Below are 25264 nucleotides of genomic sequence, written 5' to 3' on the forward strand. Positions count from 1 at the left end.
CTCTTCTCCACATAGAGCTTGCTCCTCTGATCTATTCTGCAGATGAAGAATGCCGACTACTTCTCTAACTATGTCACAGAGGACTTTACCACCTACATCAACCGGAAGCGGAAAAACAACTGCCATGGCAACCACATTGAGATGCAGGCCATGGCAGAGATGTACAACCGGCCCGTGGAGGTGTACCAGTACAGCACAGGTACTTCTGTGGTGTTGGTGAGCGACTGATCACGCCTGGTCCGAGCCTGCCCCACCCAGCCCATTGTGGATGCTCCCTCCTTCTCTTTCTCTGCAGAACCCATCAACACATTCCATGGGATCCATCAAAATGAGGATGAACCCATCCGTGTCAGCTACCATCGGAATATCCACTACAATTCAGTGGTGAATCCTAACAAGGCCACCATTGGCGTGGGGCTGGGCCTGCCATCATTCAAACCGGGGGTAAGCAGGTCCCCGTGCCCAGAATGGATGCTGGATATAGAGACCAGAAATCTCTCTTGGAGTTTCAGTTTTGCCCCTAGCCCACAAAAATATCCTGTCCCCTCTCTGAGTCGCCCGTAAGGTCTCACCTCTGTGAAGTTAGGAAGTTACCCAAGGTGATCTCTCAGGGCTCATTCTGTGGTCTTGGTTTGCCTGTCTGAGCTGGCTCACCCATCTTTTGTGCCTGTTAAGGGTTGGCATTTGGGGATATGGAGTCACACTTGGGAACTGTGAGCCAGGGCTTGGTCTGGGTGTCTTGGCACCCACATGGATCCTCCTCCGAACCTCAGCAGGTACAGACAACTGTGGTCACAGAGACTTGGAGTGTAGACCTGGCCCCACAACTTACTGGCTTGGGACCTAAGGCAGATTGTACAAGTAATTTGACTGGTAGCTTGGCCGATACAGAAAGTGCCTAACACTGGGCCTGGTGCCTAATAGGTGCTCAGAAGGTGGCAGTACATTTTCTCAGCACACAGTGACAGATTCTGATTCTCTGTCTCATAAACAGTTGTCTGCTGGGGATTTTGGTATCTTCTATTCAGGTTTCACTTCCTACAAACAGAAAGTGCTCCTGCCTCATTTTAGGAAACACACCCTAACACCAACACACCCTCTAGCATAAAGGTTTTTTGGTTTTGTTTTTTAAATTTTTAATCTCAGAACAGTTTTAGATTTATGTAATTATTGTGATCATAGAATTCCCATATACCCTCCTATGATTAACGTATTAGCATAGTGTATTTGTCATACTTAATGAACCAATATTGATATATTAACTAAAGACCATATTTCTGTGACAGTTTTTCTGAATTTCCTTGTTTTTGATCTGTTTACAGACTCTATAGTTTTGCCTTTTCTAGAATGTCATATAATTGGAATCATAACAGTATGTAGTTTTTCCAATGGCTTCTTTCAAGTAACACTGTACACTTAAGATTCATCTGTGACTTTCTGTGGTTTGATCATATGTATCTTTTCTTTTTCCTTTTGTTAAAAATGTGAGTGCCCTAAGTTTTTTTTTTAGTAGACTTGTTTAGAATAGTTTTAGATTTACAGAAAAATTGAGAAGATAGTAAAGAGTTCCCATATACCCTGCTCCCCCTTGCACACATTTTTGCTATTATTCACATATCAGATGACTGTGATACATTTGTTACAATAAATGAACCAATATTGACGCATCATTATTAACTAAAGTCATAATATCTCCTTAGGCTCCCCTGTCTGTGATGGCTTCTCACACTTTCATGTTTTTGGTGACATTGACAGTTTTGAGGAGTACTGGTCAGCTATATTGTAGGATGTTTCTCTTTCAGAATTTGTCTGATGTTTTTCTCATGATTAGACTGGGGCTGTGGGTTTCAGGGAGGAGGATCACAGTGGTAAAGTGCCGTTCTCATCACATCATATCAACAGTGTATACTGTGAACGTGATTTATAACTGTTGATGTCGACCTTGATCATCTGGCAGAAGTAGTGTTTATCAAGTTTTCTCAACTGTAAAATTAGTCTTCCCCCACACCACCCCCTTTTCCATGCTGTACTGTTTGGAAGGAAGTCATTTACAGCCCACACTTAAGAAGTGGGGTTAGGGAATTCCCTGGCAGTCCAGTAGTTAGGACTCGTGCTTTAACTGCCGAGAGCCCGGCTTCAATCCCTGGTTGGGGAACTAAGATCCCACAAGCCGCACAACACAGCCAAAAAAAAAAAAAGAGGGTACACTCCATCTTCTTGAGAGCAGAGTATCTACATAAATTATTTGGAATTCTTCTGCAAGGGAGATTTGTCTCTTATCCTCCATTATTAATTTATTCAATCATTTGTGTCATTGTGGACTGATGGGTATATCTTTAATACTTTTACACTTTGGGTTATAATCCAATAGTATTTTTATTTGATGCTCAAATTTTTCCAATTTTGGCTATTGGGAGCTCCTTTTGTTGGTTCCTGCGTCTCTGACATACCCCCATCATTGTGGTGGTGTGTTTTGGGAGCGTGGGGTGTTTCTTGGTTTGTTCGTTTTTCTTTTATTTATTTATTTATTTTACTTAATTTATTTATTTATTTATTTTTGGCTGTGTTGGGTCTTCGTTACTGCACGCGGGCTTTCTCTAGTTGCAGCGAGCGGGGGCTCCTCTTCGTTACAGTGCACGGGCTTCTCACTGCAGTGGCTTCTCTTGTTGCGGAGCACGGGCTCTAGGCACACGGGCTTCAGTAGTTGTGGCACGCAAGCTCAGTAGTTGTGGTTCGCAGGCTCAGCAGCTGTGGCGCACGGGCTTAGTTGCCCCGCGGCATGTGGGATCTTCCCAGACCAGGGCTTGAACCCGTGTCCCCTGCATTGGCAGGCGATTCTTAACCACTGCGCCACCAGGGAAGTCCCTGTTTTATTTTGTTTTGAATACTTACTTTCTGGCACTACAAGGTGCTCCAGGCTCACCTTGTATATTTCCTGACCCCATTCCTAGAACCAGCCATTTCTCCAAGGAGTCCTAGTTCCTTTTATTGGAGAATGTTATTGGAAACCAGCATCTGGGTGCTGAGTTTGCTCCTTGCTATTGGGGTATCCTTGTTTCTAGGCCCTTTCAGCTGACAAAACAAGGAAGTATATGTGTATATACTAACCTGTGTGTATACACGTATCTAGAAATATTTCTATATGTAACCATCCATATCTACATGAAGCTATAGTTCTTACTGATATCTTTAACTGATGGGTACCTTGTTGTTATTTTTAATTTGCAGTTCCTAATGACAAATGGTGTTGAGCATCTTTTCATGTGCTTATTTGCCATCTGTATATCTTCTTTGAAGTTGTGTGTTTAGATTTTTTCCCCTTATTCTAACAGAGTTTTACATTCTTTTTGGACTGTTATCCATGGGTAAAAAATTACATTTTACATCATTACTTAGTGCATGCACACGTTGGTGTGTGGTGTGCATATGTGCATTAAAATAAGTTTCACTGAACAATACTTCACATTTATTCCCTGGGATATGCACTGATACTTTTCATTATTCCGTTTTTAAAAATCTGTTATGTCTCACAGCCTGACAGAGAACACTCTCACACAGTGTTCCACAACTCATAGCACCTCACACCATGCTGACACTGTTCTCTTGTCCAGTTAAATGCCCCAATAGTCCCTCTACTCTGTGCACACAGAGCTCACTTCTCGGGTGGTCTTTTCTCCTTGTCCCATCTGGGCATAGGTGAGGAAGACCTCAACAACTGAGTCATCACTGGGTGAGGCTTCTTTAAATTCTAGCCCTGGCTGGAGAACACCTGACTGCCCCAGACTTAGTACTTCAGTTGAGGTGTCTTGGGGTTGGGAGCAGAGCTTCTGAGTATAGGAGTTTGGAATGACACGTCCCACAACCCAAACCTGCCTTCCCCCAGCCCCTGATGAATAGGCAGCCTGCCCAGGGGGTTGCTTAGTAAGAGTACCTGCCTTTGTGCTTCCTCTCTTGCGGGCCTGTGGGCCCACCTCCCTGAGCCAGTTCTGGCTCTTGGCCAGAGTTCAGAGTGTCACCCACATCACTGTTCCTCCCCCACTCCTTGCAGTTTGCAGAGCAGTCCCTGATGAAGAATGCCATAAAAACATCGGAGGAGTCGTGGATTGAACAGCAGATGCTGGAAGACAAGAAGCGGGCCACAGACTGGGAGGCCACAAATGAGGCCATTGAGGAGCAGGTGGCTCGGGAGTCCTACCTGCAGTGGCTGAGGGATCAGGAGAAACAGGCTCGCCAAGTCCGTGGCCCCAGCCAGGTGGGTCCTGGGGTCTGTCACTAGCCTGGCTAAGAACCTGTTAATTCCCATGTTCTGCCCACAGACAGGCAGAAAAAAACTAAGCAGTTTTGGCATCTGGGAGAGAAGGAAGCTCCCAGCCCCGTCTGTACCTTATCTTGGCCTTAGTCTTGGCATTGTGCCTTAGAACTCTCAACGTTTGTGCAGAACTAGCTCTTTTAAGGAGTGAGGGAGGGCAGCCACTGATGGTGACATGCAGGGTTCATGGATAGTTTCAGAGGGACAGGCTCTTGCTGAATGTTCTTGTGTGGCAGGCTGTGTGCTGAGAATGTAAAATCAGGTCTGGCCCACTCCACCCTCAGTGATTCTGTCTGTTAAGGGAAACACATGCATCAGTGGGACCCTTGACCCTGGCTGGGAGACCAGTGAAGGTGAGGGCTCTGGTCAGTCTCCACACAGAAAGGTTGAATTTTTAGGGCAGGGAGTGGGGCATGACAGCCAGGCATTTGAGGAATCACAAGGAGTTTAGAGTGATTAATAGACATTGGCAAGAGCTAAGTAATTCGTTGAACAAATATTTATTGCAGGCACTGTTCTCAGTGTATAGGGGTACATTGGTGAGCCGGGCAGTCCCAGATCCCTGTACTTGTGGTACTTACATTTATGCAGAGTGGAACAAAATAAACATAATGAATAAATTAATTGAGGGGTGGTATGCATGAAAGATGTAGAGCAGGATAAAGGGGATGAGTAGGACTGAGTGGGGCTGGGAGTTCACAGTATTAAATAGCATGGTCAGGGTTGGCCTCAGAGCAGGTGAGATTTGAGCAAAAGCTTGCAGAGGTGAGGGGATTAAGTGCCTATGCCAGGGAAGGCAGAGGGCCAGCTAGAGCAAAAGCCCTGAAGTAAGTGCACACCAGGTGTGATTCAGAAGCAGCCTGGAGGCCATTGTGGCAGAAGAGAATGTAGTAGTAGATGGAGTCGGAAGGCGGTGGGGCCAGATTGGAAGGGGCTTGTGGGCTGTGGTGAGAACTTTGGCTTTTTTTCTGAATGAGGCAGAAGCCATGAGAGGGTTGTGAGCAGAGAAAGAGTGGGATCTGACTTAGGATTTAACAGGATCCTCCTGACTGCTGAGTGTAGAATGGAGTCTAGGGGGCAAGGGTGAAAGCAGGGGACCAAAAAGGAGAAGGCTACCATAGCAGTTCTGGTGACTGATGACAGTGCTGGCAAGGGAGGGGGTGAGAAGGGGATAGATTCTGGATCTATTTTGAAGGTGGAGGTAACAGGTTTCCTGTCAGATTGGCTGTAAGGGTGTGAGAGGGGCTTTAAAAGAGTTTACCTTCACCCTGTGGTCCATTGTGTGAACAGGAATGGTGGTGGCCTATGTAGAAGCTATATCATAGCCAGGATCCTGGGAGGGAGCAAGCCCTTTGGGAATGGGGCAGAGGAGGGTTGCGACTGGTATTGGTCTTTACCTCCTCATCCTTGCTCACTGCAGCCCCGGAAAGCCAGCGCCACGTGCAGCTCTGCCACAGCAGCAGCCTCCAGTGGTCTGGAGGAGTGGACCAGCCGGTCCCCAAGGCAGCGGAGTTCAGCCTCGTCACCCGAGCACCCTGAGCTGCATGCCGAGCTGGGCATCAAGCCTCCTTCCCCAGGCACTGTCTTAGCTCTTGCCAAACCTCCTTCACCCTGTGCACCAGGTCAGTGACTTGCTGATAGGGAGCATGCAGGGGTCAGGAGGTCCTGCCTAGGTCCTGAGCCCTGCCTCTGACTGTCCATCTGCCCCAGGTACGAGCAGCCAGTTTTCGACAGGGGCCGACCGGGCTACTTCTCCCCTCGTGTCCCTCTACCCTACTCTGGAGTGCCGGGCCCTCATTCAGCAGATGTCCCCCTCTGCCTTTGGTAAGCCTCCTCTGTCTGTGGTCCAGGGGCCAGCTGGGAGTTGGGGAGAGATGGCAAAACCAGCTTGTCCTGCAAAGGGGGCTTCTTGGGCCTCTGGCCATCTCCCCAGGAAAAGAGAATTTTTCAGGTCCAAGAGTCTGTCCCAGAGGCGGATCTGAGTGGGGTTTTGTAGGCCCAGAGGAGTCTTCTCCTTAGAGAAAAGAGTGATGGGGGCCTGAATGGGATCTCTCCAGAGCCAGGGATCAGCAAAGGGCAAGGAGAAGGCAGGCTTTAAAGTGCTCTGTCATCCTTTTTCCCTTCCTCTTGCCCAGCAGGCCTGAACGACTGGGATGATGATGAGATCCTAGCGTCGGTGCTGGCAGTGTCCCAACAGGAATACCTAGACAGTATGAAGAAAAACAAAGTGCACAGAGACCCACCCCCAGACAAGAGTTGATGGAGACCCAGAGACTGGAGACCATCTCCCAACCCCCACACTCCTGCCCTCTGGTGCCACCCCACCTTCTTTGGCTTTCTTCCCTCTTGCCTTCTTCCTTCTTCCCTCTCTCCCCTCCTTTCACTCCTCCCCACTTCCCTCCGGCTAGCCCACCCTGCGCGCCCTCTCATCGCTGCCACCACCATCATCACCTGTCTCTTCGCCAGCTGATGTGCCCTGTTGCCCCCTGCACAGCACCATCCCTGCATTCCACAGGGGACTCGGGCAAGGGTGCTGAAGGTAGGCGAGAGGCACACAGAGACAAACCAACTGGCAGCCAGGCAGCCCCTGAGGAGAGACATTCAGACAGAGGAAAGTCTCCTTGTCCCCGATTCCTTCCAAGATCAGAAACTTGTCACCCCACCACAAATGATGCCGGGGAGGTGGGAGGAAGAAGTGGGAAAATCCCCTTCCCATTACCCCAAGAATGTCTGAGCCTTCAATGTTGAACTTTTTCTTTATTAAAACGTTACTTTTATCTTATAAAATCAACCAATCAAAAAGTGATGTAGACAACAGCACTGGCTCTATGAAAGTGGCATCTCTCTGGTTTGGGGGCAGGCAGGCCACGGGGCACGAAGATGTGATTGATGTCCCTGGCCTCCAGCTCTGTGGAGGCGGGCAGGGTCTAGTGTGAGCCAGGGTGGGGTGGGAGGGCAGGGGGGGGCAGGTGTCAAGTGGGCTTTGGACAATGAGACTCTGACCTTGCTGCATTCCTTATGCTTCCACCACCACCACCAGTCTTTTTGGAATCTCGGGGTGGGGGGCACCTTTGAGGATCATGGCCACCGCTCAGGATTTGAGTGTGGGGGGTGGGAGCAGCCTTGGCAGATGGGGCACCCATGCCCTGCAGGTGTCAGCAAGATCCGCCATCTGTAATGTCCTTGGCACAATAAAACCAAATGTCAGTTTCCCCTGAGCGCCTCTGTTCTGTGTGGGGCAGGGGGTGGGTGAGCCTCTGATCAGGGGCGGTGATGGCACAGACCTTGGCTTGACCTCTAAGGGCCGTATGCTGTCCATTGGGGTTTCTCTGGGGGCCCAGAGTTTGTTCATATTTGATTCACTGGTTACTAAACCAGCTTTTGGACCTGTTACCACCAAGAAAGCTCTGTCTTTGCCCATCGTCCTTGCCTCACTATTGGCACAGGATGTAGCCTGCCCACTCTATTTCCTGGGGTGTGATGGGAGCAGAGAACTGTGAGCTTAAAGGCAGGGACTGAACTTCCAACTTCTCTGCCTGCCTCTCGCCCCAATATGTTTGCTCTTTCCTTGTGATTGTTTGATTAGGAAATGCTTTGGTCAGCCACAACGGTTGCTTCATAGCAACATGAGTTTAGTGGAAGTGACCAGAGGGGACCTCCGCACACTTGGTTTTAGAAACCGAGGAATAGCTAAACCTTTTTTTGTTCATGTTCCCCAGCTCTCTTGACACTTCTGTCCTTGCCCTTCCTAGACTAGGTGAAGCCAAGGCAGAGAAGGATGGCTGGCCCTCAGGTTTTGTCAGTTGTCTTTGATGTCCCTCAATAATGGGGTCCTTGTGGAAGGATGTGTGTCCAGTTCTGCAGGTGAGGGTATGGCTGTCTGCAGGGTGTCTCTGTGGAATCCACTGGTTAAGCACATGTGTGGAGAGTTGGTTTGAAACCTCGGCTTTTTCTAACTATGTGGCCTTGGTCAAATCACAGGCTCTCTGAGTTTCAAGTGTCCCATGTGTGGGACAGGGGTGATTAATGTCTACTACCTCATGCTCTCTCTGGTTGTGAGCATTGAGAGAGTGTATATGGTCAACATAATGTACGACGGCGCAGTGCCTGCCACGTTCTGAGAGCTCAAATGTTAGCAGGTATTATTTATTATCCTAATGTTGAAATTTCTGCACCATTTGGCCCCTGCCTACTTCATCTTGCCGCTCTGTCCAGTTTTCCTTGGCCTCTGCCTGGAATTTGCCTTTCCTCTGTCCCAAGCTTCCAACCTTGTCTTTCAAGATGGGTAGAGGGTCTCCTGAGAAGTCCTGTGTGACCCTGTCCACATTCTCACCTCTATCTACAAATATGTCTTTACTCCTTTCCCAGTAACTGTACTGTCAACTTCCTGGGCAAGGGCTATGATGCCTGACTTATCTGTGTATCTCTTAATATCTGCACCCCCTCTAGGGCCTTGCAGGCTTAAGTAGACCCCTAATAAATGTTGGATGAATAAGGGAGAGTACATGTGTGTATTTGCTTTTTGGGTGTTTGTGTGTATGTGTGAGACTGTGGTGAGTCCACGTCTCTGTGCATCTCACAGTATCTTTCTCTAGTGTGTGTGACAAGGGCTTAGTTCCAGGTGTGTCAGATGGTGACTGAGTGTGGGACTCTATCTCTGACAGTTTGTGTCTGTTTCTGAGACAAGTGCATGTCTGTGGGGGTCTGTCTGTGACAGCGCATCTGTGGTTTCTTTCTGATAGGGTGGATGTCCGTTTGTATTCCTGTGACAGATTCTGGGTAGCTATTTCTGGACAGTTTCAGTGACAACACTGCATGTCTGCTGGTGTGTGTGTGTGTGTGTCTGTGACTGTGACTGGGTCAATCCATGTCTGTTTTTGTGACACTGCCTATCTGTGGCTCTATCACATAAGTATATGTCTGCCTTTGGAGCAGTGCACGTGTGTCTTGAGCATCTGTGTGTCTTCCTGTGACAGACTCTGGGTCTCATTTCTGGGACAGTACAAGTCTTTCTGTGACACTGTATGTCTGATGGTGCCAGTATCTTTGTGACAAGTTCTGGCGGTATGTCTGACAGGACATTTCTGTGTCTTTGTCACATGGCAGTGTAGGTCTATGTGAATCTATCTGGAGTGCCTTTCTGTAACAGTGCATCTCTGGTGTCATTCTGGGACATAATTTTCTGGCAGCATGCCTGCCTGACAGTAGATTTCAGCCTCTGTGTGACAGTACATATGTACATGTGTGTCTAGGACAAGTTCGTGTGAATGTGTCTGGCCGTATGTGTTTGTGTATTTCTCACATGCTGCTTCTGTGTGTGTGTCTTTGGAGTGCATGTCTGTCCATTTGCAGCATGAGGCCTATTTTTCCCAAATTTGTGACTGAGGGTATTTTACTACCTCCCCGAGCCCTCGTAGCCCCGTCTCTCTCATCCAGAAGCACACCCCAAGCCACCACTACTCTGGCTTGCTCCCAACCCCAAGAACACCCCCCCCCCGCCATTCCAGATTCTAGACCTGCTGACTGGGTTCATGGCTGGGTCTAGCCAGGTCTGTCTACGTTAAGGGTTCCACAAACACCCCACAGGCCGTGGCCTCCGGGCATGGGAACGGTGCCTTGGACCAGCGCTTCCCCTGAGGTGGTTGTCAGGGAGGTTAGCCCTCCCTGACGGCTGAACAGGTTCTTCCAGGATCCCCGGCTTCAGTTTCCGGGCGGAGGCCGCCGGGCGCCTAGAGGGCTCTGGTCCTGGTTTGAGGAGCACCCTTCCGGAGACAGGGTCCTGGATAACCACAGGCCGGGATTCTTAGAACCCTTAGAAGGCCTGGCGTTATCTCCGCGCTAATCTCGAGGCAGCGGCGGCCAACCAACTTCCTAGGAAAGGAGGCGGTGCAGTTTTTTTTTTAAGTTTATATATACACATACAGACACATATGTAAAAACAACTCCGCGCAACAACCAAAACAAACGCGCTTGCTGCAAAAGGGATTCCCAAAACCAGTTTCCTCTTCGCACGCGCCCCCTCATTTGCATGCAGACCCCGCCCCCGCGGAAGATCCGGGCATGTATTTGCATGAGGGGGTACTTGAAACGTTAGGGCGGCATGCAAATAAGGGCTGGCTCCGATTGGCTGGGGTACAGCAGGTGCTGCGTCCGGATTGATCAAAGCCAAGTGGGCGGGGCCGTCGCCCGGGGCGACTCTCTCGGGAAGCTAGTGCCCTGTCTCAGTAGCGTCGGGGCTGGCGCGCGCGGCGAATCTTAAGGTTGCGCTGTTTGCTGGCTCTTCTGGGCCACCAGTTTCCTTACCTTCCATCCTGGCGCCCCCCAGTCCTGGTTCCCCGGCCTCGCTGCCCCGGGCGTCCACGCCTTGCGGGCTCAGCGGGCTCAATCTGCGCAGCTCCTCCTCCATGTTGACTAAGCCTCTGCAGGGGCTCCCGGTGGCCCCCATGACCCCCACGCCGCCGCCAGGTGAGAGAGGCTCCCCTACCGCGCGACCAGGCCGGGCGGGCTGAAGTGGTTGAGGGCGGCGCGGGGGGAGGGGAAGAGGGTCGCGGCCGGCCTCAGCACGCCGCCACCCTGACTTCCTCGCCTCCGCCTGCGTAGGAGGCAAGGATCGGGAAGCGTTCGAGGCCGAGTACCGACTCGGCCCCCTCCTGGGTAAGGGGGGCTTTGGCACCGTCTTCGCAGGACATCGCGTCACAGACCGACTCCAGGTATCCACCACGAGGGTCTTGGGAGGGCCAGGTGTGTGTGGCAGCGGCGGGAGCCCCGGGGCTGGGATGCTAATTGAGCAGGGAATGAGCCTACAGTGTGCGAGCGGTAGGGTCATAAGGGCCGGGATCCGGGTTGCTGAGGGTGTCTTGAGTGCGCGCGCGCGCGCGCGTGTGTGTGTGTGTGTGTGTGGCGGTCCAGGTGGGTATGTGTGGGAAGGGGGTGTTTCAGGGCAAGGATTCTGGAAGTCCAGGGAGTGAGACTGGAGAGTGGCGGGTCGTGAGGACTCTAGACCTTGCGATCCAGGAGAGGTGTATATATGTGGGAAGGTGGGGACCTAGAGTTGAGATTTTTGGGATTTTGGAGGCAGGTGTCCAGGGTGGAGCCGTGAGGACCAGGACCCCCCCTACAGGGTTGGGGTGTCCTGGGGCTGGATGGGAAGATCGAGGGCTTGGGGTGTTAGGAAATTCAGAACTCGTCACGTGGAGTGAGGGGTCCTGAAGCCTTGAAAAGGAAGAGCCCAGGGCCAAAGATGGTGGGAGAGGTGTACTTGGTTTTGGAGACTTGGAGGGCAGGGGAGAAGCACCAGCTCATTTGGGGTTGTGGTGTGGAGTGGTTGGTTGGGACCAGAAAGACTAGGGTGAGGGTCCAGACCGGGAGAGGTCTGAGGGTCATGTGCTGGCTCCCTCACCTCAGCCCGCTTCTTCAGGTGGCCATCAAAGTGATCCCCCGGAATCGCGTGCTGGGCTGGTCCCCCTGGGTGAGTATCTTTGCAGTCCTTTTTGACCTGGCGACGCCATCTCTGACGATGGATTTCGCCTTTCTATGGTTTGTATAACTCCTTGGGCCCTGTAACGGTGAGAAGAACACTCCTACCAGCCCATGTTTACTCCCCTGTGGTGATATCCACACCTCCATACAGTTCTGACTCACCCCAGTTCCCCTAGAGCCCTGGATTCTCCCCTCCCACCCTCCTTTCTCAGCCTCCAAACATTGCCTCAGGGGCTGCCCGCAGGGCATGCTGGTGAGGAAAGAGGGGCAGAGGTCATTGGTTGCCATGGTGACGGTGGCTGCTTCTCTTCTGCCTTTAGAGCGCTAATGGACAACAGGGCGGGTCTGGGCAAGTTGCAGGGGCGGGAGCGCCCCCTGGCGGGCTCTGGGGAAACTGCGCCTGAGCAGGCTGTGGGACCCAGAGGGAGAAGGTGCCCCTGCGCAGTAGCGGAATTTTCATCACCGTGAGAAAACCTGTCTGCGGCTGTGCAAGTCAGTGCACTGGCCGGCAGAGGGCCCCAGCTCAGGCAGGAAGGCTGCTTCTGGCAGTCCGTGTGCCCGCGCAGGGCTTCGAGAGTGGGGCGGGTTTTGTGACCAGTAACATGTATGCCTTTTATTGAGCACCGACTGTATGCCTCAGACTTTGCTTCATCATAAAAGCTTACTGTGTTCCAATTTCCACTAAGTACTTTCATTCAACACGGTTCTAGATGCTTGGTGACAGTGACAAAATATCACATAATGACACTATTGAGTTCTTACTTTGTGCCAGTTCCTTTGCAGTTAATCACTTTTAGCTATTTAGCAACTGTATATTAGCACCTAGAACGTGCCAGGTACAATTCTAGACACTTGGCAAAATATTACATTTATTGAGAGCTCTTTTTGTGCTAGTCCTTTTCTACTAATTGCTTTCACCTATTTAACAACTATGTATTGAGCTCTGCCCTGTTACCAAGCATTGTTCTAGTGTTTGAGCTATGGCAATGAACAAAGCAGACAAACCATCACACAATAATAGTATTTATTGAGTGCTAACTGTGTCAGATTCTATGCTATAAAGTGCTTTTATCTATTTAAAACATTTTTAACATTTATCAAGCAACACTGTGTGTAAGGTACTATTCTAGTCTCTTTACAGATGTCAGTGGACAAAACAGATAAATTACTACATAATAGTGTTTATCACTTGCTTCTGCTGAAGGCCTTTTGTTAAGAACCACCTTCATTTATTCCTCAAACATTTCCTGAGGAAATTCCCTGGTGGTCCAGTGGTTGAGATTCGGCACTTTCACTGCTGTGGCCCAGGTTCAGTCCCTGGTTGGGGAACTAGGATCCTGCAAGTGGCACAGCCAAAAACAAAAAAAAATGAAGTGAGCTCCTATTACATGCCAGATGTGCAAAGGCTTTGGCTTTTTTAAAATTAAATTTTATTGGAATATAGTTGATTCACAATATTGTGTTAGTTTCTGCTGTACAGCAAAGTGAATCAGTTATAAATATACATATATCCACTTTTACTTTTTTTAGATCCTTTCCCAATATAGGTCATTACAGAGTATTGAGTAGAGTTCCCTGTGCTATACAGTAGGTCCGTATTAGTTATCTATTTTACATATAGTAGTGCTAACATGTCAATCCCAATCTCCCAATTTATCCCTCCCCACCCCATAGCCTTAAGCTTGAATCACCTTCCCAATGGCTATGTGAGTTTAAGCCCTTAAGATGAGAGAACTGGGGCCCAGGGAAGGAAGCAGGTTGCTCAAGGCCACACAGTCAGGAGGCTGAGGAGCTATGATTTAAGTTCAGGCGAGAAGTCAGCCTCAAAGCTGCTAGCCTGATGTCTGTATTCTCTTTTCTCTCCCTGCTTCCCCCCCCCCAGTCAGACTCAGTCACATGCCCACTGGAAGTGGCACTGCTATGGAAGGTGGGTGCAGGTGGTGGACACCCTGGTGTGATCCGCCTGCTTGACTGGTTCGAGACACCAGAGGGCTTCATGCTGGTCCTTGAGCGGCCTCTGCCTGCCCAGGATCTCTTTGACTACATCACAGAGCAGGGCCCGTTGGGTGAAGGCCGAAGCCGCTGTCTCTTTGCCCAGGTAGTGGCAGCTGTTCGGCACTGCCATGCCCGTGGAGTTGTCCATCGTGACATCAAGGATGAGAACATCCTGATGGACCTCCGCCGGGGCTGTGCCAAACTCATTGATTTTGGTTCTGGCGCCCTGCTTCATGATGAACCCTACACTGACTTTGATGGTAAGGCTTCCCTAAATCTCTGTGGGGGGAGTTTTCACCTTTTATCTTTTTGGCCTCTTGACATTTGACCTCCAGTGCTGGGGTATCCTGTAACCCTTGATCTATAGTACACCTTTATAAGGTTCTTGAGTTTTAATTTTAGGGGCTTTCAAGCCTTGCTCTCTAATAAGTCCATCTTCTGACAGTGCCCTGATCTTGTTCTGGGCTCTTATTCTGATGATGGGATCCTGCTATTATCCTGAGTCTTCTTTTTCTGGTAAGGAGGTCCTACTGTACCTTTTAAGTGCTTTTATTCCATTGAGCTTCTATTCTGGTGAGGGGACCCTGCTCATACAGTGAGTTCTCTTAATTCTAGTGAAGCAACCATACTTCCTGGGGAGGGTGGGATGGGAGAAGGGCATTATCAGAGAATGGTCTAACCTGTGGCTTATGTGCAGGGACAAGGGTGTACAGCCCCCCGGAGTGGATCTCTCGTCATCAGTACCACGCACTCCCAGCCACTGTCTGGTCACTGGGTATCCTCCTCTATGACATGGTATGTGGGGACATTCCCTTTGAGAGAGACCAGGAGATTCTGGAGGCTGAGCTCCACTTCCCTGCCCACGTCTCCCCAGGTGAGGCCCCACCCGCCCTAGCCCACCAGACTTCATCCCTCCCAGGGATTGGTGCCCCCAACTCACTGCTAATCTCCTGTGTGCTTCTGATCTGCAGACTGTTGTGCCCTAATCCGCCGGTGCCTGGCCCCCAAACCCTCTGCCCGACCCACACTGGAGGAGATCCTGCTGGACCCCTGGATGCAGACACCAGCTGAGGATGCATCCCTCAACACTCCCAAAGGGAGTTCCACCCCTTTGGCCTGGTCCCTACTGCCCTAGTCCTGGCCAGGGCCCCCATTAGTTGGAATAGCCATCCCATGGCCACGCCACAGGGATAGATGGACATCTGTTGATCTGGTTTTACAGGTCATTAAAAATCCAGTGTTACTAGGGTCAGAGATTGGGGATCAGGTGTCAGAAGACATAAGCCAAGTTTACCTAGTCCCTATCCCAATCCTGCTAAGGAGCCTTCCTCCCAGAACGTATGCTCTGTTATTCTGGAGGGGGTCCTTCTTTGCTTCTTGTTTTGCTAAGGGTGTTTATTTGGTTGAAATTACATTCTGAGCCTGCAGGGCTCTTATTCTGATGAGCAGTAACCCCTACACTGGCACCTCCTGCTACCACCACACAAACTTAGTTTAAATGCTCTGACTTGGGCAAGGGTGCTTTCCTTCCAATACCCCAGCGGCTCTTATTTTAGCAAAGGGACACTTTCCCCTAGCCTAGGGTCCCATATTCAGTCAAGCTGCTTGCCTACCTCAGCCCAGGTTGTTTATTCTGGGGGAGGTAAGCCCTATTGTTGTCCCAGGGCTTTTGTGTGTGTGTGTGTGTGTGTGTGTGTGTGTGAGGGGACCCTACTCTGTTATCCCAAGTGCTCTTATTCTGGTGAGGAGAAACCCCACTTTCATGGTTTGGGAGGGGATGGGAGATGGACACTACTAGAGTCCACTAGGATGGGGTGGATGGTTTTTGGGGGGATGGGGTGAGGGAAATGTCTTGTTGTTTGTTCTCCTAGGGCCCCACCCTCCACCTTTTTTTGACTCTTGCTGCCTCCTTCTGAGCCAGGGTTGTCCAGTTGCTGAAATGTAAATACTTATGTATTGGGGAAGGAGAGCTCCAACTGTATCTTCCTCTTCCTTCTCCCCCGCCTGGATTATTTAAAAAGCCATGTGTGGAAACCCACTATTTAATAAATGTAATAGAATCAGAAGCGACTGGCCATTTGTAGATGTGGTGAGGCATTCGTGGAGCATCTACTGAATGCTGAGCCAAGAGGGAGAATGGATTGGACCTCTCTGCCCACGGGAAGCCTCAGTCTTGTGGTGCCATCCTGAAGATCTTTTATGGGTTCATTTAAGGTGAAAGAAAAACTTGATTTTCCCCTCAGCTCTTATGTAGCACCCCGTATGTGCAGAAGGGCTGCTTTGGAGATACCACAGACATTGAAGATGTCTGGGACACACTCCCAAATCAAAGATGGTCAGCTCAGAGGCAGAAAAACTCCTTTCCCCCAACCCCAGGGGGGGAAATACCTTCCCCATGGGAGAAGAAAAGCCCTTTCTGGGGCTTGGTGAGGGCAGGGTGGGGGTTGAGCGCTGACAGGAATCTTCCTAGCCCTTCCTTGTTTTCTAATAACGTCCAAGGTGGAGTCACCTGTTTTGCCTCTACCTTTTTCACCTCTTCCTTGTCTTCTTACCTGTTCATCCCGCTCACTTCAACTTCCTCAACTCTTGACTTACCTGCCCTGCCCTATTTTATCATAGTTGCACTTGTCCCGACCTCAGCTGTACCTTCTCTTGCCCTGCTTTCAACAGCTAACCTAGGGAATTTCCTGGCGGTCCAGTAGTTAGGACTAGGTGCTAGTCCTAACTGCGGTGGCCCGGGTTCAATCCCTGGTCGAGGAACTAAGATCATGCAAGCCAGGCAGCGTGGCAAAAAACAACAAAAAACAACTAACCTGTAAACCTCTCACCTGCTGGCTTACCTACCCCCTTCTCACTTTTCCATTCTTAATGGTGACTCACTTGTCCTCCCTTCTCAGTCTGAACTCTCCTGTGCCATTTCACTAGTATATCCTTAACTGCCCTGCCTTTATCTGCTCGCTTACCCGCCTGACCCTCACCTGCCCTGTTCCCTCAAAGTCGCACTTCCCTCCCAGATGCCCGCTGTCTCTCCAGGGGGCGGGGGTTGGCCTCGCCGGCAGAAGGGAAAAGAACTTCAGTCCAACCCGGAAGGACCCAGGAGTTTTGATGCAGAAAGGGCGGTGCCATCAGAAGGTGGCAATAAAGAGCCGAGACAGGAGATGGACACCGGAACCAAAGAGACGAGGAGACAGAGTGGGCGGGCGATATGGAAAGCGGGGTCAAAGAAGATGAGGGCGGGTTTAGTAACGGGAGTGGGCTAAAGAGGCTCTGTAAAGACAGTGGGAGACTGAGCCGGCTGCGTGCCCTGTCTCCGGATCTCAACGGAATTTGGAAATCCTGAGGCCGCTCTTAAACTAGCGTTCAGGAGCGAACGAGGAGAGCCACCGCTCTCGGAAGCTTCTCGCTCGCCCCATCCCCACCCCGGGGTCCCGGAAGCGGAAGTAACGGACACGGAAGTGGCTTACTGTTGCCGGGGGGACGGGCCAGGCAGATGCCAACATGGCAGCGGTGGGGTCTGGCGGTTCCCCCGCGGCGGCCGGGCCAGGGGCGGTCTCTGCAGGGACGTTGGAGCCTGGGACCACGACTGCGGGTGAGACAGGCTGTGGCTGAGCAGTCGGCGGCGGGCCGGGGGGTGGGATCGCTGGGGGGTCAGAAAGGTTCCTCACTGAGGCGAGAGGGAGCATCCCGTACGGACCAACCTATGTGTGGGGAGTGGGGGGTGGGAGGAGGACGTGTGTTTGGGGGGCGCGGAAGAGACCATTCTGAGGGTGATGGGGAGGTTCCTTCTGCAGATGGGGAGTAGAGACCATTCTGAGTTGGAGGCGGGTGTTTCCTTTTGGGGAGGCTAAGACCACTAAGACCATTCTGAGTGTGTGTGGGGGTCCGTCCTTATACAAGGGAGAAACCATTCTGAGAGCGAGAGAGTTCTTCCTTACAGAAGGGAGGAGCTGTTCTGAGAGAGGTGGTTTCTTCCTTGTAAAGGGACAGGGGTATTGTGAGTTACGGTGGGGCAGGTTCTTCCTTATATGACTTAGAATGTTTTGAGGATAGGGATGTCCATTATATGGGGAGAAGACCGTTCTGGGGGGTCCCTTCCCGATGGAGATAGTTCATTGTATGTTGCAGTGGGAGGGGCCTTCCTTATATGGCGGAGAAAGGACGTTCTGAGGGTGCCAGGCCATTGCTTATAACGGGGAGAGTTCATTGTGAGTGTGAGCAGGACAAGGGATAATTCCTTGGGTGGGGGTATGCGGTGGTGGGAGGATGATTGGTGTATAGGGAAATATTTCCTTATATCGTTAAGGGACCCAGACCATTCTTAGTGGAGTAACCATTTACTACATGGGGTTCAATCCTTTGGACAGTGAGGGAATCATTTCTTATATTTGTTAGACCATTCTGGGGCAGGGAGGAATCAGTCATCATAGGCGGGAGGGGTTGGAGAGACCATTCTGAGTGTAAGGGAATGGAATAATTTAGATGAGAGAACGTTCCTTAAGGGATGGACATGCCTTATATACAGTGGTCTCATTACTTGTATTAGGGTATCATTTTTCACATGAGACAATCATTCACTAAATAGAACCATCATTTTATATAAATCTTTGGTTGTTCATCCATAAAATGGGAACACTGATAGTTCATTCAGAGATCAGAGCCATGTAGGGGTCTGTTGAGGTGATCCATATAAATCCCTTATCCCAATGATAGGCACGCAGTAAGCACTCAATAAATGTTGAGGATGCAGTTGGTATTCTGCCCAGGGCAGGGTTGCTTCTCACTCAGGGGAGGGAGAGAGAGGGCTGAGGTGGGTGTCCAGGACCTGCCCCACCCATTTCCTGACACCTCAGCAAGGATTCCAGGTATGGGCTGGACAGGGAGAGGCCCACTTCTCCCTTTCTGGCTCTTCCTGCCTGTGGCTGAGGCAGTGGAAGCTGGCAGGGATGAGACTCACGTTGGGTCAGGATAGGCAGGCAGAAGGAGGAAGTAGCGGTGGCTAGGAGGATCCTGGTCGAGAAAGGAGAGGGGAGGGTGGTAGTGTGGTTATGCCACAGCAGCTTTTGACCCCTTCTTCCCCCTTACTCCTTCCATTCCCCACAGCTCACCGGCGCCTCAAATACATATCCCTAGCTGTGCTGGTGGTCCAGAATGCCTCCCTCATCCTCAGCATCCGCTATGCCCGCACATTGCCTGGGGACCGCTTCTTTGCCACCACTGCTGTGGTCATGGCTGAAGTGCTCAAAGGTCTCACTTGCCTGCTGCTGCTCTTCGCACAGAAGAGGGGTATGAGCCAGGGAGAGGGGCTGCAGGGAGGGGGGCTGCATTGGAGTCGGTGGGTGGCAGTGTGTGTGTGTGTGTGTGTGTGTGTGTGTGTGTGTGTGTACCCGCTCCCACGTGGAGGGTTTGGTTGGGGGATTATCTCTGTGTCTATGAAAATGCCTGGGGACTGTGTAAGTGTGGCTTGGCTGCCTTGTACCTCCAGCTATGAGTAGCTGCATCCACATGTTTATACCCCTAACTCCCCAGGAGCTGGCCAGTAAACACTGAAGGAATGAGACAGTCTGTGCCCATAAGGTAGCAGGTGACCCTTACATGATGATTTATTGATTTCTCTCTAACTTTTCATTATGGAGAATTTCAAACACAAAATCAGAGAAAATAATAAAATGGTAAAATATCCATGTCCCATCACCGAGATTCAACAATGATCAACTCATGGCCACTCTGCCATTAAACAGCATCAGTGATTATCCACTCACTACCAATCTATGTGTCTGTTTACCTACTCCTGCACCTTGATATATTTTTTTTAAATTTTTTTTTTTTTTTTGCGGTACGCAGGCCTCTCACTGTTGTGGCCTCTCCCGTTGCGGAGCACGGGCTCCGGACGTGCAGGCTCAGCGGCCATGGCTCACAGGCCCAGCCGCTCCACGGCATGTGGGATCTTCCCGGACTGGGGCATGAACCCGTGTCCCCTGCATCGGCAGGCGGACTCTCAACCACTGCGCAACCAGGGAAGCCCCACCTTGTTATATTGAAGTATGTCCCACATGAAGTATTATTTTGAAGTAAATTCCCTCTTATTATCTTGAGTAAATATTTCGGTACATTTAAAATAATGACTTCAATCAGTCATGACTGTTAGAAGTCATACATCAAAAAATTAACAGTAATTTTTTAAGTTAATCAAATAATCAAATATCCAGTCAGTGTTCAAATTCGTAATGATTTCTTAAATGTCATAAAAGTTTTAAAAATTCTCAAATGTCAAAAAAATTTAAAAAGTTTGAATCAGGTTTATATAAAGTCAGTGCTTTGTAATTGGTTGGTGTCTTCTAGGTCGGCTAGCCTCTAGTTTTCCCTCCAACTGTTTTTTTTTTCTCTCTGCAGTTAATTTCTCGAAGACATAAGGTTGTTTGTCTTGTAGTCTTCGGGTAGCCTGGATTTTGCTGAGTGCCTCCCACTGGTCTCATTTAACATGTTCTTCTGTCCTCTATATTTCCTATAAGTTGAATTTATTTACTAATTTAAACACCTCCCCAAAGGCCTTCTTTAAAATGTTGCCCAGTCATTTCTCTATAAAGGCCTCGCATGCGGCTCTGCCCTAGGTATTTACACTGAAGAAAGCATTCTCACCCACTCATTAGCTCCAGGGCCCTGGGAGGCAGCAGTTTAGGAACTCATCTGCTCTGTTCTAGATTGATTCTGAGACAGTTCGAGTGAACACTGTGTGGCAGGCCATGTTCTGGCCGTGGAGGTGGACATGTTAGCGATGCAGACGTGCATCTTGCCCTCAGGGGGCTGATATTTTAGATGGGGAGAAACAAATAGCTACAGGTTAATCACAGCTTTCATCTCTATCTACAATTTCAGCAACCCCCCCCCGTTTTATTTTTTTAGTTTTCTCATTTGGTGTGAATGTGTCCACGGGTCACTGCAGAAATATGAATGTGCTTGATTACGGTGTGCAGCCCCATATACGTTGTGTGTGTTATGTGAAATATGTAGCATATATGCCGTGTTACCTTTCTAACACCTGGACATTCTTGAACACCCAAACCCCTGGGCCCAGGGAATTTGGGTAAAGGGTTAGAGGTTGATAGTTACTCCTGGGATTAATGCCATGAAGGGAAAGGGCAGGGTTTTGTGAATGAGCATCAGCAGGAGCTCCTGCAGTAACCTTGTGCAGTGGTTGTGGGGTTTTCCCTGAGGAGGGACACTCAGATGAGTCTTAAAAGATGAACTGCAAAAAAGTGGGGTGAGATTTGCAAAGGTCTTATTATATAGGAAAGTATTCTCATTTATTGATTGGAGCAGGTCCCAACCAGACTTTCTGCTTTAGAGTCAAGCCTGCATTCTTCCATGTGACAGGGGCAAATGCTTGGTGTGTGGGGGGCTGACAGAAGGAGGCGGCCAAGTGGAAGATGGCCCCTGCCCTCAGGCAGCTCTCAGGCTAGGAAGGAACTAGGAAAAGTCTAAAAGTTGAGTCTAAGGGGCTTCCCTGGCAGTCCAGTAGTTAAGGCTTCGCCTTCCAATGCAGGGGGTGTGGGTTCATTCGATCCCTGGTCAGGGAGCTAAGATCACACATGGCTCGCGGCCAAAAAACCAAAATGTAAAACAGAAGCAATATTGTACAAATTCAATGAAGACTTTAAAAATGGTCCAGATCAAAAAAATCTTTAAAAAAAATAAAAGCTGAGTCTAAAACTTTCCCTCTGCTTGGTAAACAGCTTTCCACCCACACTCCTAGAGCTTCTACTTCACAAGCTCCTAGTTAGTGCTGACTATTTCATTGCACAAACTGTACTGAGTGCTTGCCCTGGGACTTTGTGCCAGGGAGGTGGGCTCTAAGATGAGTGAAATATGGTCTGTGATTCTCAGACTGAGTATCCGAAAGGCTTGCTGGAGACATGTTTGTACTGTAGAGAAACCGAGAGTGCAGACCTCATTCTAGCCCTCAGGGAGTCGGAGTGTGGTGGGGAGACACAGGACCTGGCCCAGTCCTGTCCTTTAGATGATCCCCATCTTTGGAAGTCAGCGCTAAACAGGGCTCTCCTCCCTCCACCTAGGTAACGTGAAGCACCTGGTTCTTTTCCTCCATGAGGCTGTCCTGGTGCAGTATGTGGACACACTCAAGCTCGCAGTGCCCTCTCTCATCTACACCTTGCAGAATAACCTCCAGTATGTTGCCATCTCCAACCTGCCAGCTGCCACTTTCCAGGTGAGCCCCAAGCCCAGGAACTGGCTGGGGTGGGGGATATAGGATGTTGGGGAGGGAGGGCTGCAGAGAGCGGGGGCTGTGTTTCCTCCAGAATGTCCTTGGATCTTCCTCAACCTCGGTTTCCTCATCTGTGAGAACTGGGAATGGAAATGGTAATAGTAGCTACTCACTGAGATGATTAAAAGAAGTAATATCTGGGAAGAGCCCTTGGTTGGTGATGGATAAGCTTTAGGCTATTTACAAGCAACCTTTAAGATGGTTAAAGAGCCTGGATTCTGGGGCCGTGTGATATTGGGCAAGTCACGTAACCTCTCCATCTCATCTTTAAATTGGACATTACAATAACACACTTCATATGTGAGGATTAAACGAATTCATGTGAAGTGCTTAGACCCACACCTGGCACATAGTAAGCTCTATGTAAATGTTTACTGACGTCATTTCATGGCTGATTCATTTGTATCAACACATCCTTATCAAGACCTCCCTCATCAGGATGTTTACCGTTCATTCATTACCTGCTGTGTGAGGTGCTTCACATACATCAGTTGTATTTACAGATGGTATGTCAGGGCTCAGACAGGGCGAGTGCTTTGTCCCTCGTCACACTGCTAGGACATGGGGTTGGGATGTGGACTTGGGTGTGGCCCAGGACATCCTTGCACAGCCATCCTCCTGTGTACTTTCTGGGAGGCGCCTCAGAGCTATTTAGCCGCATCTCAGTCAGTGGCCAGTGGCTGGATATTTTTGCTGTTTTTATGGTTATCTACCCCACCCTGTCCCTCCATTGTGCCTGGGGGCCCACAGTGGGTGCCGTCCCCCACATGTACATGTTGGGGGTCGGGAGCAGCCCTCAGTGTCTTCCACATGCCACTCGCAGGTCACGTACCAGCTGAAGATCCTGACCACAGCACTGTTCTCCGTGCTTATGCTGAACCGCAGCCTTTCCCGGCTGCAGTGGGCCTCCCTGCTGCTCCTCTTCACCGGAGTCGCCATTGTCCAGGCACAGCAAGCCGGCGGTGGGAGCCCGCGGCCTCTGGATCAGAACCCTGGGGCGGGCCTAGCAGCTGTCGTGGCGTCCTGTCTGTCCTCGGGATTTGCAGGTGTCTACTTTGAGAAGATCCTCAAAGGCAGCTCAGGCTCCGTGTGGCTGCGCAACCTGCAGCTGGGCCTCTTCGGCACAGCCCTGGGCCTGGTGGGGCTCTGGTGGGCCGAGGGCACCGCTGTAGCCCACCGCGGCTTCTTTTTCGGGTACACGCCTGCTGTCTGGGGCGTGGTGCTCAACCAGGCCTTCGGCGGGCTACTGGTGGCTGTTGTCGTCAAGTATGCCGACAATATCCTCAAGGGCTTTGCCACCTCCTTGTCCATTGTGCTGTCCACTGTTGCCTCCATCCGCCTCTTTGGCTTCCACGTGGACCCTTTGTTTGCCCTTGGTGCAGGGCTGGTCATCGGTGCCGTCTACCTCTACAGCCTGCCCCGAGGTGCAGCCAAAGCCATAGCTTCCGCGTCTGCCTCCACCTCTGGGCCTTGCACTCACCAGCAGCCTCCGGGGCAGCCACCGCCACCGCAGCTGTCTTCCCACCGTGGAGACGTCAGCACGGAGCCCTTTCTGCCAAAGTCAGTGCTGGTGAAGTGAGGGCTGGCGGTGGCGGTGGGGGGAGACAGGGAGGGACACTGGGTGGAGGGTGTTGGGCATCTGCAGGACCCAAGTTGCCACCAGGGCCTGGCTCCCATGGGGTTGGAAGGGTCTTTTCTTCCAGGTTCTCGAGAATTCTGGAAGCTTGTGGGACTAGGGCAGGGCATCACGTGAACCCTTCCTTGTAGCCAGGGGTTTTTAGAGCTGCCTCCTCTGTCTCAGTCTAACCTCTTTGGGGACCGGGTTGGGGGTGTTGTTATTCAAGGCTTTTTTTGTCTGCCCCCCTCAGCCAGAGGCGTCCTGTGTCTCATGCCTGGGAGAGTCCCTCCCAGCAATCCCTCCACCTTTGTAGGGACAAATTGGACAAAAATCCTACAACTCCTTAGTAATGACCGATGCCTATATGTGGGGTTCCGATTCTGATAGCTTGAGGCCTTCTCTCCTCCCTGACAACCACACTGGATCATATTAGTAGCTCTTTTTGTGGCCTTGGGGCAGCTTCCCTAACACAGGGACTTGAAAATGGGCCTCTTGTGAGCACCCAGAGAGAGAGGAAGAGGGGCGACAGCTGAGATTTTTGCATCAGCCCATTCAAGGGGAGGGTGCAGCAGGGGCCACTTGTTTGTGATTTGGGGGTTTGTGATGTAATCAGATGAATGGTCCAGGGTGTGGGGAAATGGAGAAGGGAGGTCCTTGAAGTGGCCTCATCTCATGGAATCTAAGACACTGTCAGTTGCTGGGTGCAGGGTTATTTTCTAAGATACCCTGAGAGAAAAAATAAAGCTGCCAGCCACACTCATGATACCCCACTGGCTGTACGAGGCACCCTTCATGGGGAGGGGTGTCTTTAAATTGCTGAAATGTGGAACCTGCCCCCTGCACTCCCCAAAGCTTATTGACCCCTTAACTGTCTCCCAGGGTGTATATGGGGTGTGTGTGTGTGTGTGTGTGTGTGTGTGTGTGCGCGCGCGCGTGCGTGTGCGGGCGCGTGCGCGCACAATGCCTGGGCTATCTTTGCTATATGTACATAGGGCCGTTGGATCTTTATTTTTGATTAATTTGTTCTGATTTTTTGGTTTGTTTTTTTAAGGAACTGTAATGAACAAATGTCAGGATACCCAATGCCAAATAAAGATACTGTATTTATTTAGTCCACGTGTAGCTTTCTGACCCAGGGTACCCGCTCTCTCCACATGGGCTCTGTTACTAACCCTGGGGACTACCAGCCTCCCTAGTCATCCTTGCTTGCTCAGGACGTCCACCTGCCAGCCCACCCCAGCTTTCTGTGTTTTTCTTTCCTCCCCGTTCCCACCACAGGTTGCTCACCAAGGTGAAGGGTTCCTAGCCGCTGGGATTGAAGACGCTGGCCTGGCCTCACTCTCCCTTCTTGCCCTGGTCCAGCCAGGACCAAACGCTCTGATCAGTACTGGGGGGGGGGGTAGACACCGAACCCCCTGTCCCCACACCCCCTCTCCCACGCAGGGCTGACATGACTAAACTCTGGCCCAGACAGGACCCAACCACCCCCATGCCCCTGCTACCCCTACACTATTTCTTAGGTGAGTTTTTGTAAATAAAATGTGTTTTGCATCTTGCTGGCTTGGGTTGGGAAGTCTCAAAAGTG

At 50.6% G+C, this 25264-nt stretch overlaps 3 protein-coding genes across 8 annotated transcripts in view; all 3 read left to right on the forward strand.

Moving 5' to 3' along the window:
- OTUD5 (OTU deubiquitinase 5) overlaps positions 1-8804 on the forward strand; it is a 28144-nt gene extending 19340 nt beyond the window's left edge. For 2 of the 3 annotated variants that reach the window (XM_022563801.3, XM_022563804.3), the window contains exons 4-9: positions 43-199; positions 296-444; positions 4049-4252; positions 5730-5931; positions 6020-6133; positions 6445-8804. In XM_022563801.3, coding sequence (XP_022419509.1) covers positions 43-199; positions 296-444; positions 4049-4252; positions 5730-5931; positions 6020-6133; positions 6445-6569 — 951 coding nt within the window. In that variant the 3' untranslated portion in view covers positions 6570-8804. The remainder of the gene's footprint in view (positions 1-42; positions 200-295; positions 445-4048; positions 4253-5729; positions 5932-6019; positions 6134-6444) is intronic. The other variant, XM_022563803.3, reaches the window with a different exon arrangement.
- Positions 8805-10541: 1737 nt separating this feature from the next.
- Positions 10542-15849, forward strand: PIM2 (Pim-2 proto-oncogene, serine/threonine kinase). The gene is made up of 6 exons (XM_022563813.3): positions 10542-10774; positions 10910-11019; positions 11727-11777; positions 13671-14043; positions 14481-14657; positions 14755-15849. The coding sequence occupies exons 1-6, from the start codon at positions 10714-10716 to the stop codon at positions 14916-14918; spliced, it is 936 nt and encodes a 311-aa protein (XP_022419521.2). The 5' UTR covers positions 10542-10713; the 3' UTR covers positions 14919-15849.
- A 123-nt stretch (positions 15850-15972) lies between these two features.
- SLC35A2 (solute carrier family 35 member A2) lies at positions 15973-25099 on the forward strand. Of its 4 annotated transcripts, XM_089904581.1 has the most exons (6): positions 15973-17372; positions 17586-17610; positions 18578-18645; positions 18884-19066; positions 21853-22004; positions 22885-23829. In XM_089904581.1, the coding sequence occupies exons 1-6, from the start codon at positions 17282-17284 to the stop codon at positions 23638-23640; spliced, it is 1275 nt and encodes a 424-aa protein (XP_089760707.1). In that variant the 5' UTR covers positions 15973-17281; the 3' UTR covers positions 23641-23829. The 4 variants fall into 4 exon arrangements, with proteins under 4 accessions (XP_089760707.1, XP_022419513.1, XP_022419514.1 ...); XM_022563805.3 differs by lacking the exons at positions 17586-17610; positions 18578-18645 and adding an exon at positions 24958-25096 and having other exon boundaries at positions 22885-23621; XM_022563806.3 differs by lacking the exons at positions 17586-17610; positions 18578-18645; positions 18884-19066 and adding an exon at positions 24958-25099 and having other exon boundaries at positions 22885-23621.
- Positions 25100-25264: the final 165 nt, after the last annotated feature.

This window comes from Delphinapterus leucas, chromosome X, assembly GCF_059928025.1.
Source record: "Delphinapterus leucas isolate spDelLeu-1000000601 "Yukka" chromosome X, BTC_Dleu_Yukka2, whole genome shotgun sequence".
NCBI classification, from domain to species: domain Eukaryota; kingdom Metazoa; phylum Chordata; class Mammalia; order Artiodactyla; family Monodontidae; genus Delphinapterus; species Delphinapterus leucas.

What these genes read in the sequence shown, in the direction of transcription:
- SLC35A2 (XM_089904581.1), top strand. Translation starts at nt 17,282, where the DNA reads ATGGCAGCGGTGGGGTCTGGCGGTTCCCCCGCGGCGGCCGGGCCAGGG. An exon ending in ATTCTGAGTTGGAGGCGGGT is followed by an intron (nt 17,611 to 18,577) that starts GTTTCCTTTTGG and finishes CAGGGGAGGGAG; the next exon opens with AGAGAGGGCTGAGGTGGGTG. An exon ending in GCTCTTCGCACAGAAGAGGG is followed by an intron (nt 19,067 to 21,852) that starts GTATGAGCCAGG and finishes CCCTCCACCTAG; the next exon opens with GTAACGTGAAGCACCTGGTT.
- PIM2 (XM_022563813.3), top strand. Translation starts at nt 10,714, where the DNA reads ATGTTGACTAAGCCTCTGCAGGGGCTCCCGGTGGCCCCCATGACCCCC. An exon ending in GACCCCCACGCCGCCGCCAG is followed by an intron (nt 10,775 to 10,909) that starts GTGAGAGAGGCT and finishes CCGCCTGCGTAG; the next exon opens with GAGGCAAGGATCGGGAAGCG. An exon ending in ACCCTACACTGACTTTGATG is followed by an intron (nt 14,044 to 14,480) that starts GTAAGGCTTCCC and finishes GCTTATGTGCAG; the next exon opens with GGACAAGGGTGTACAGCCCC.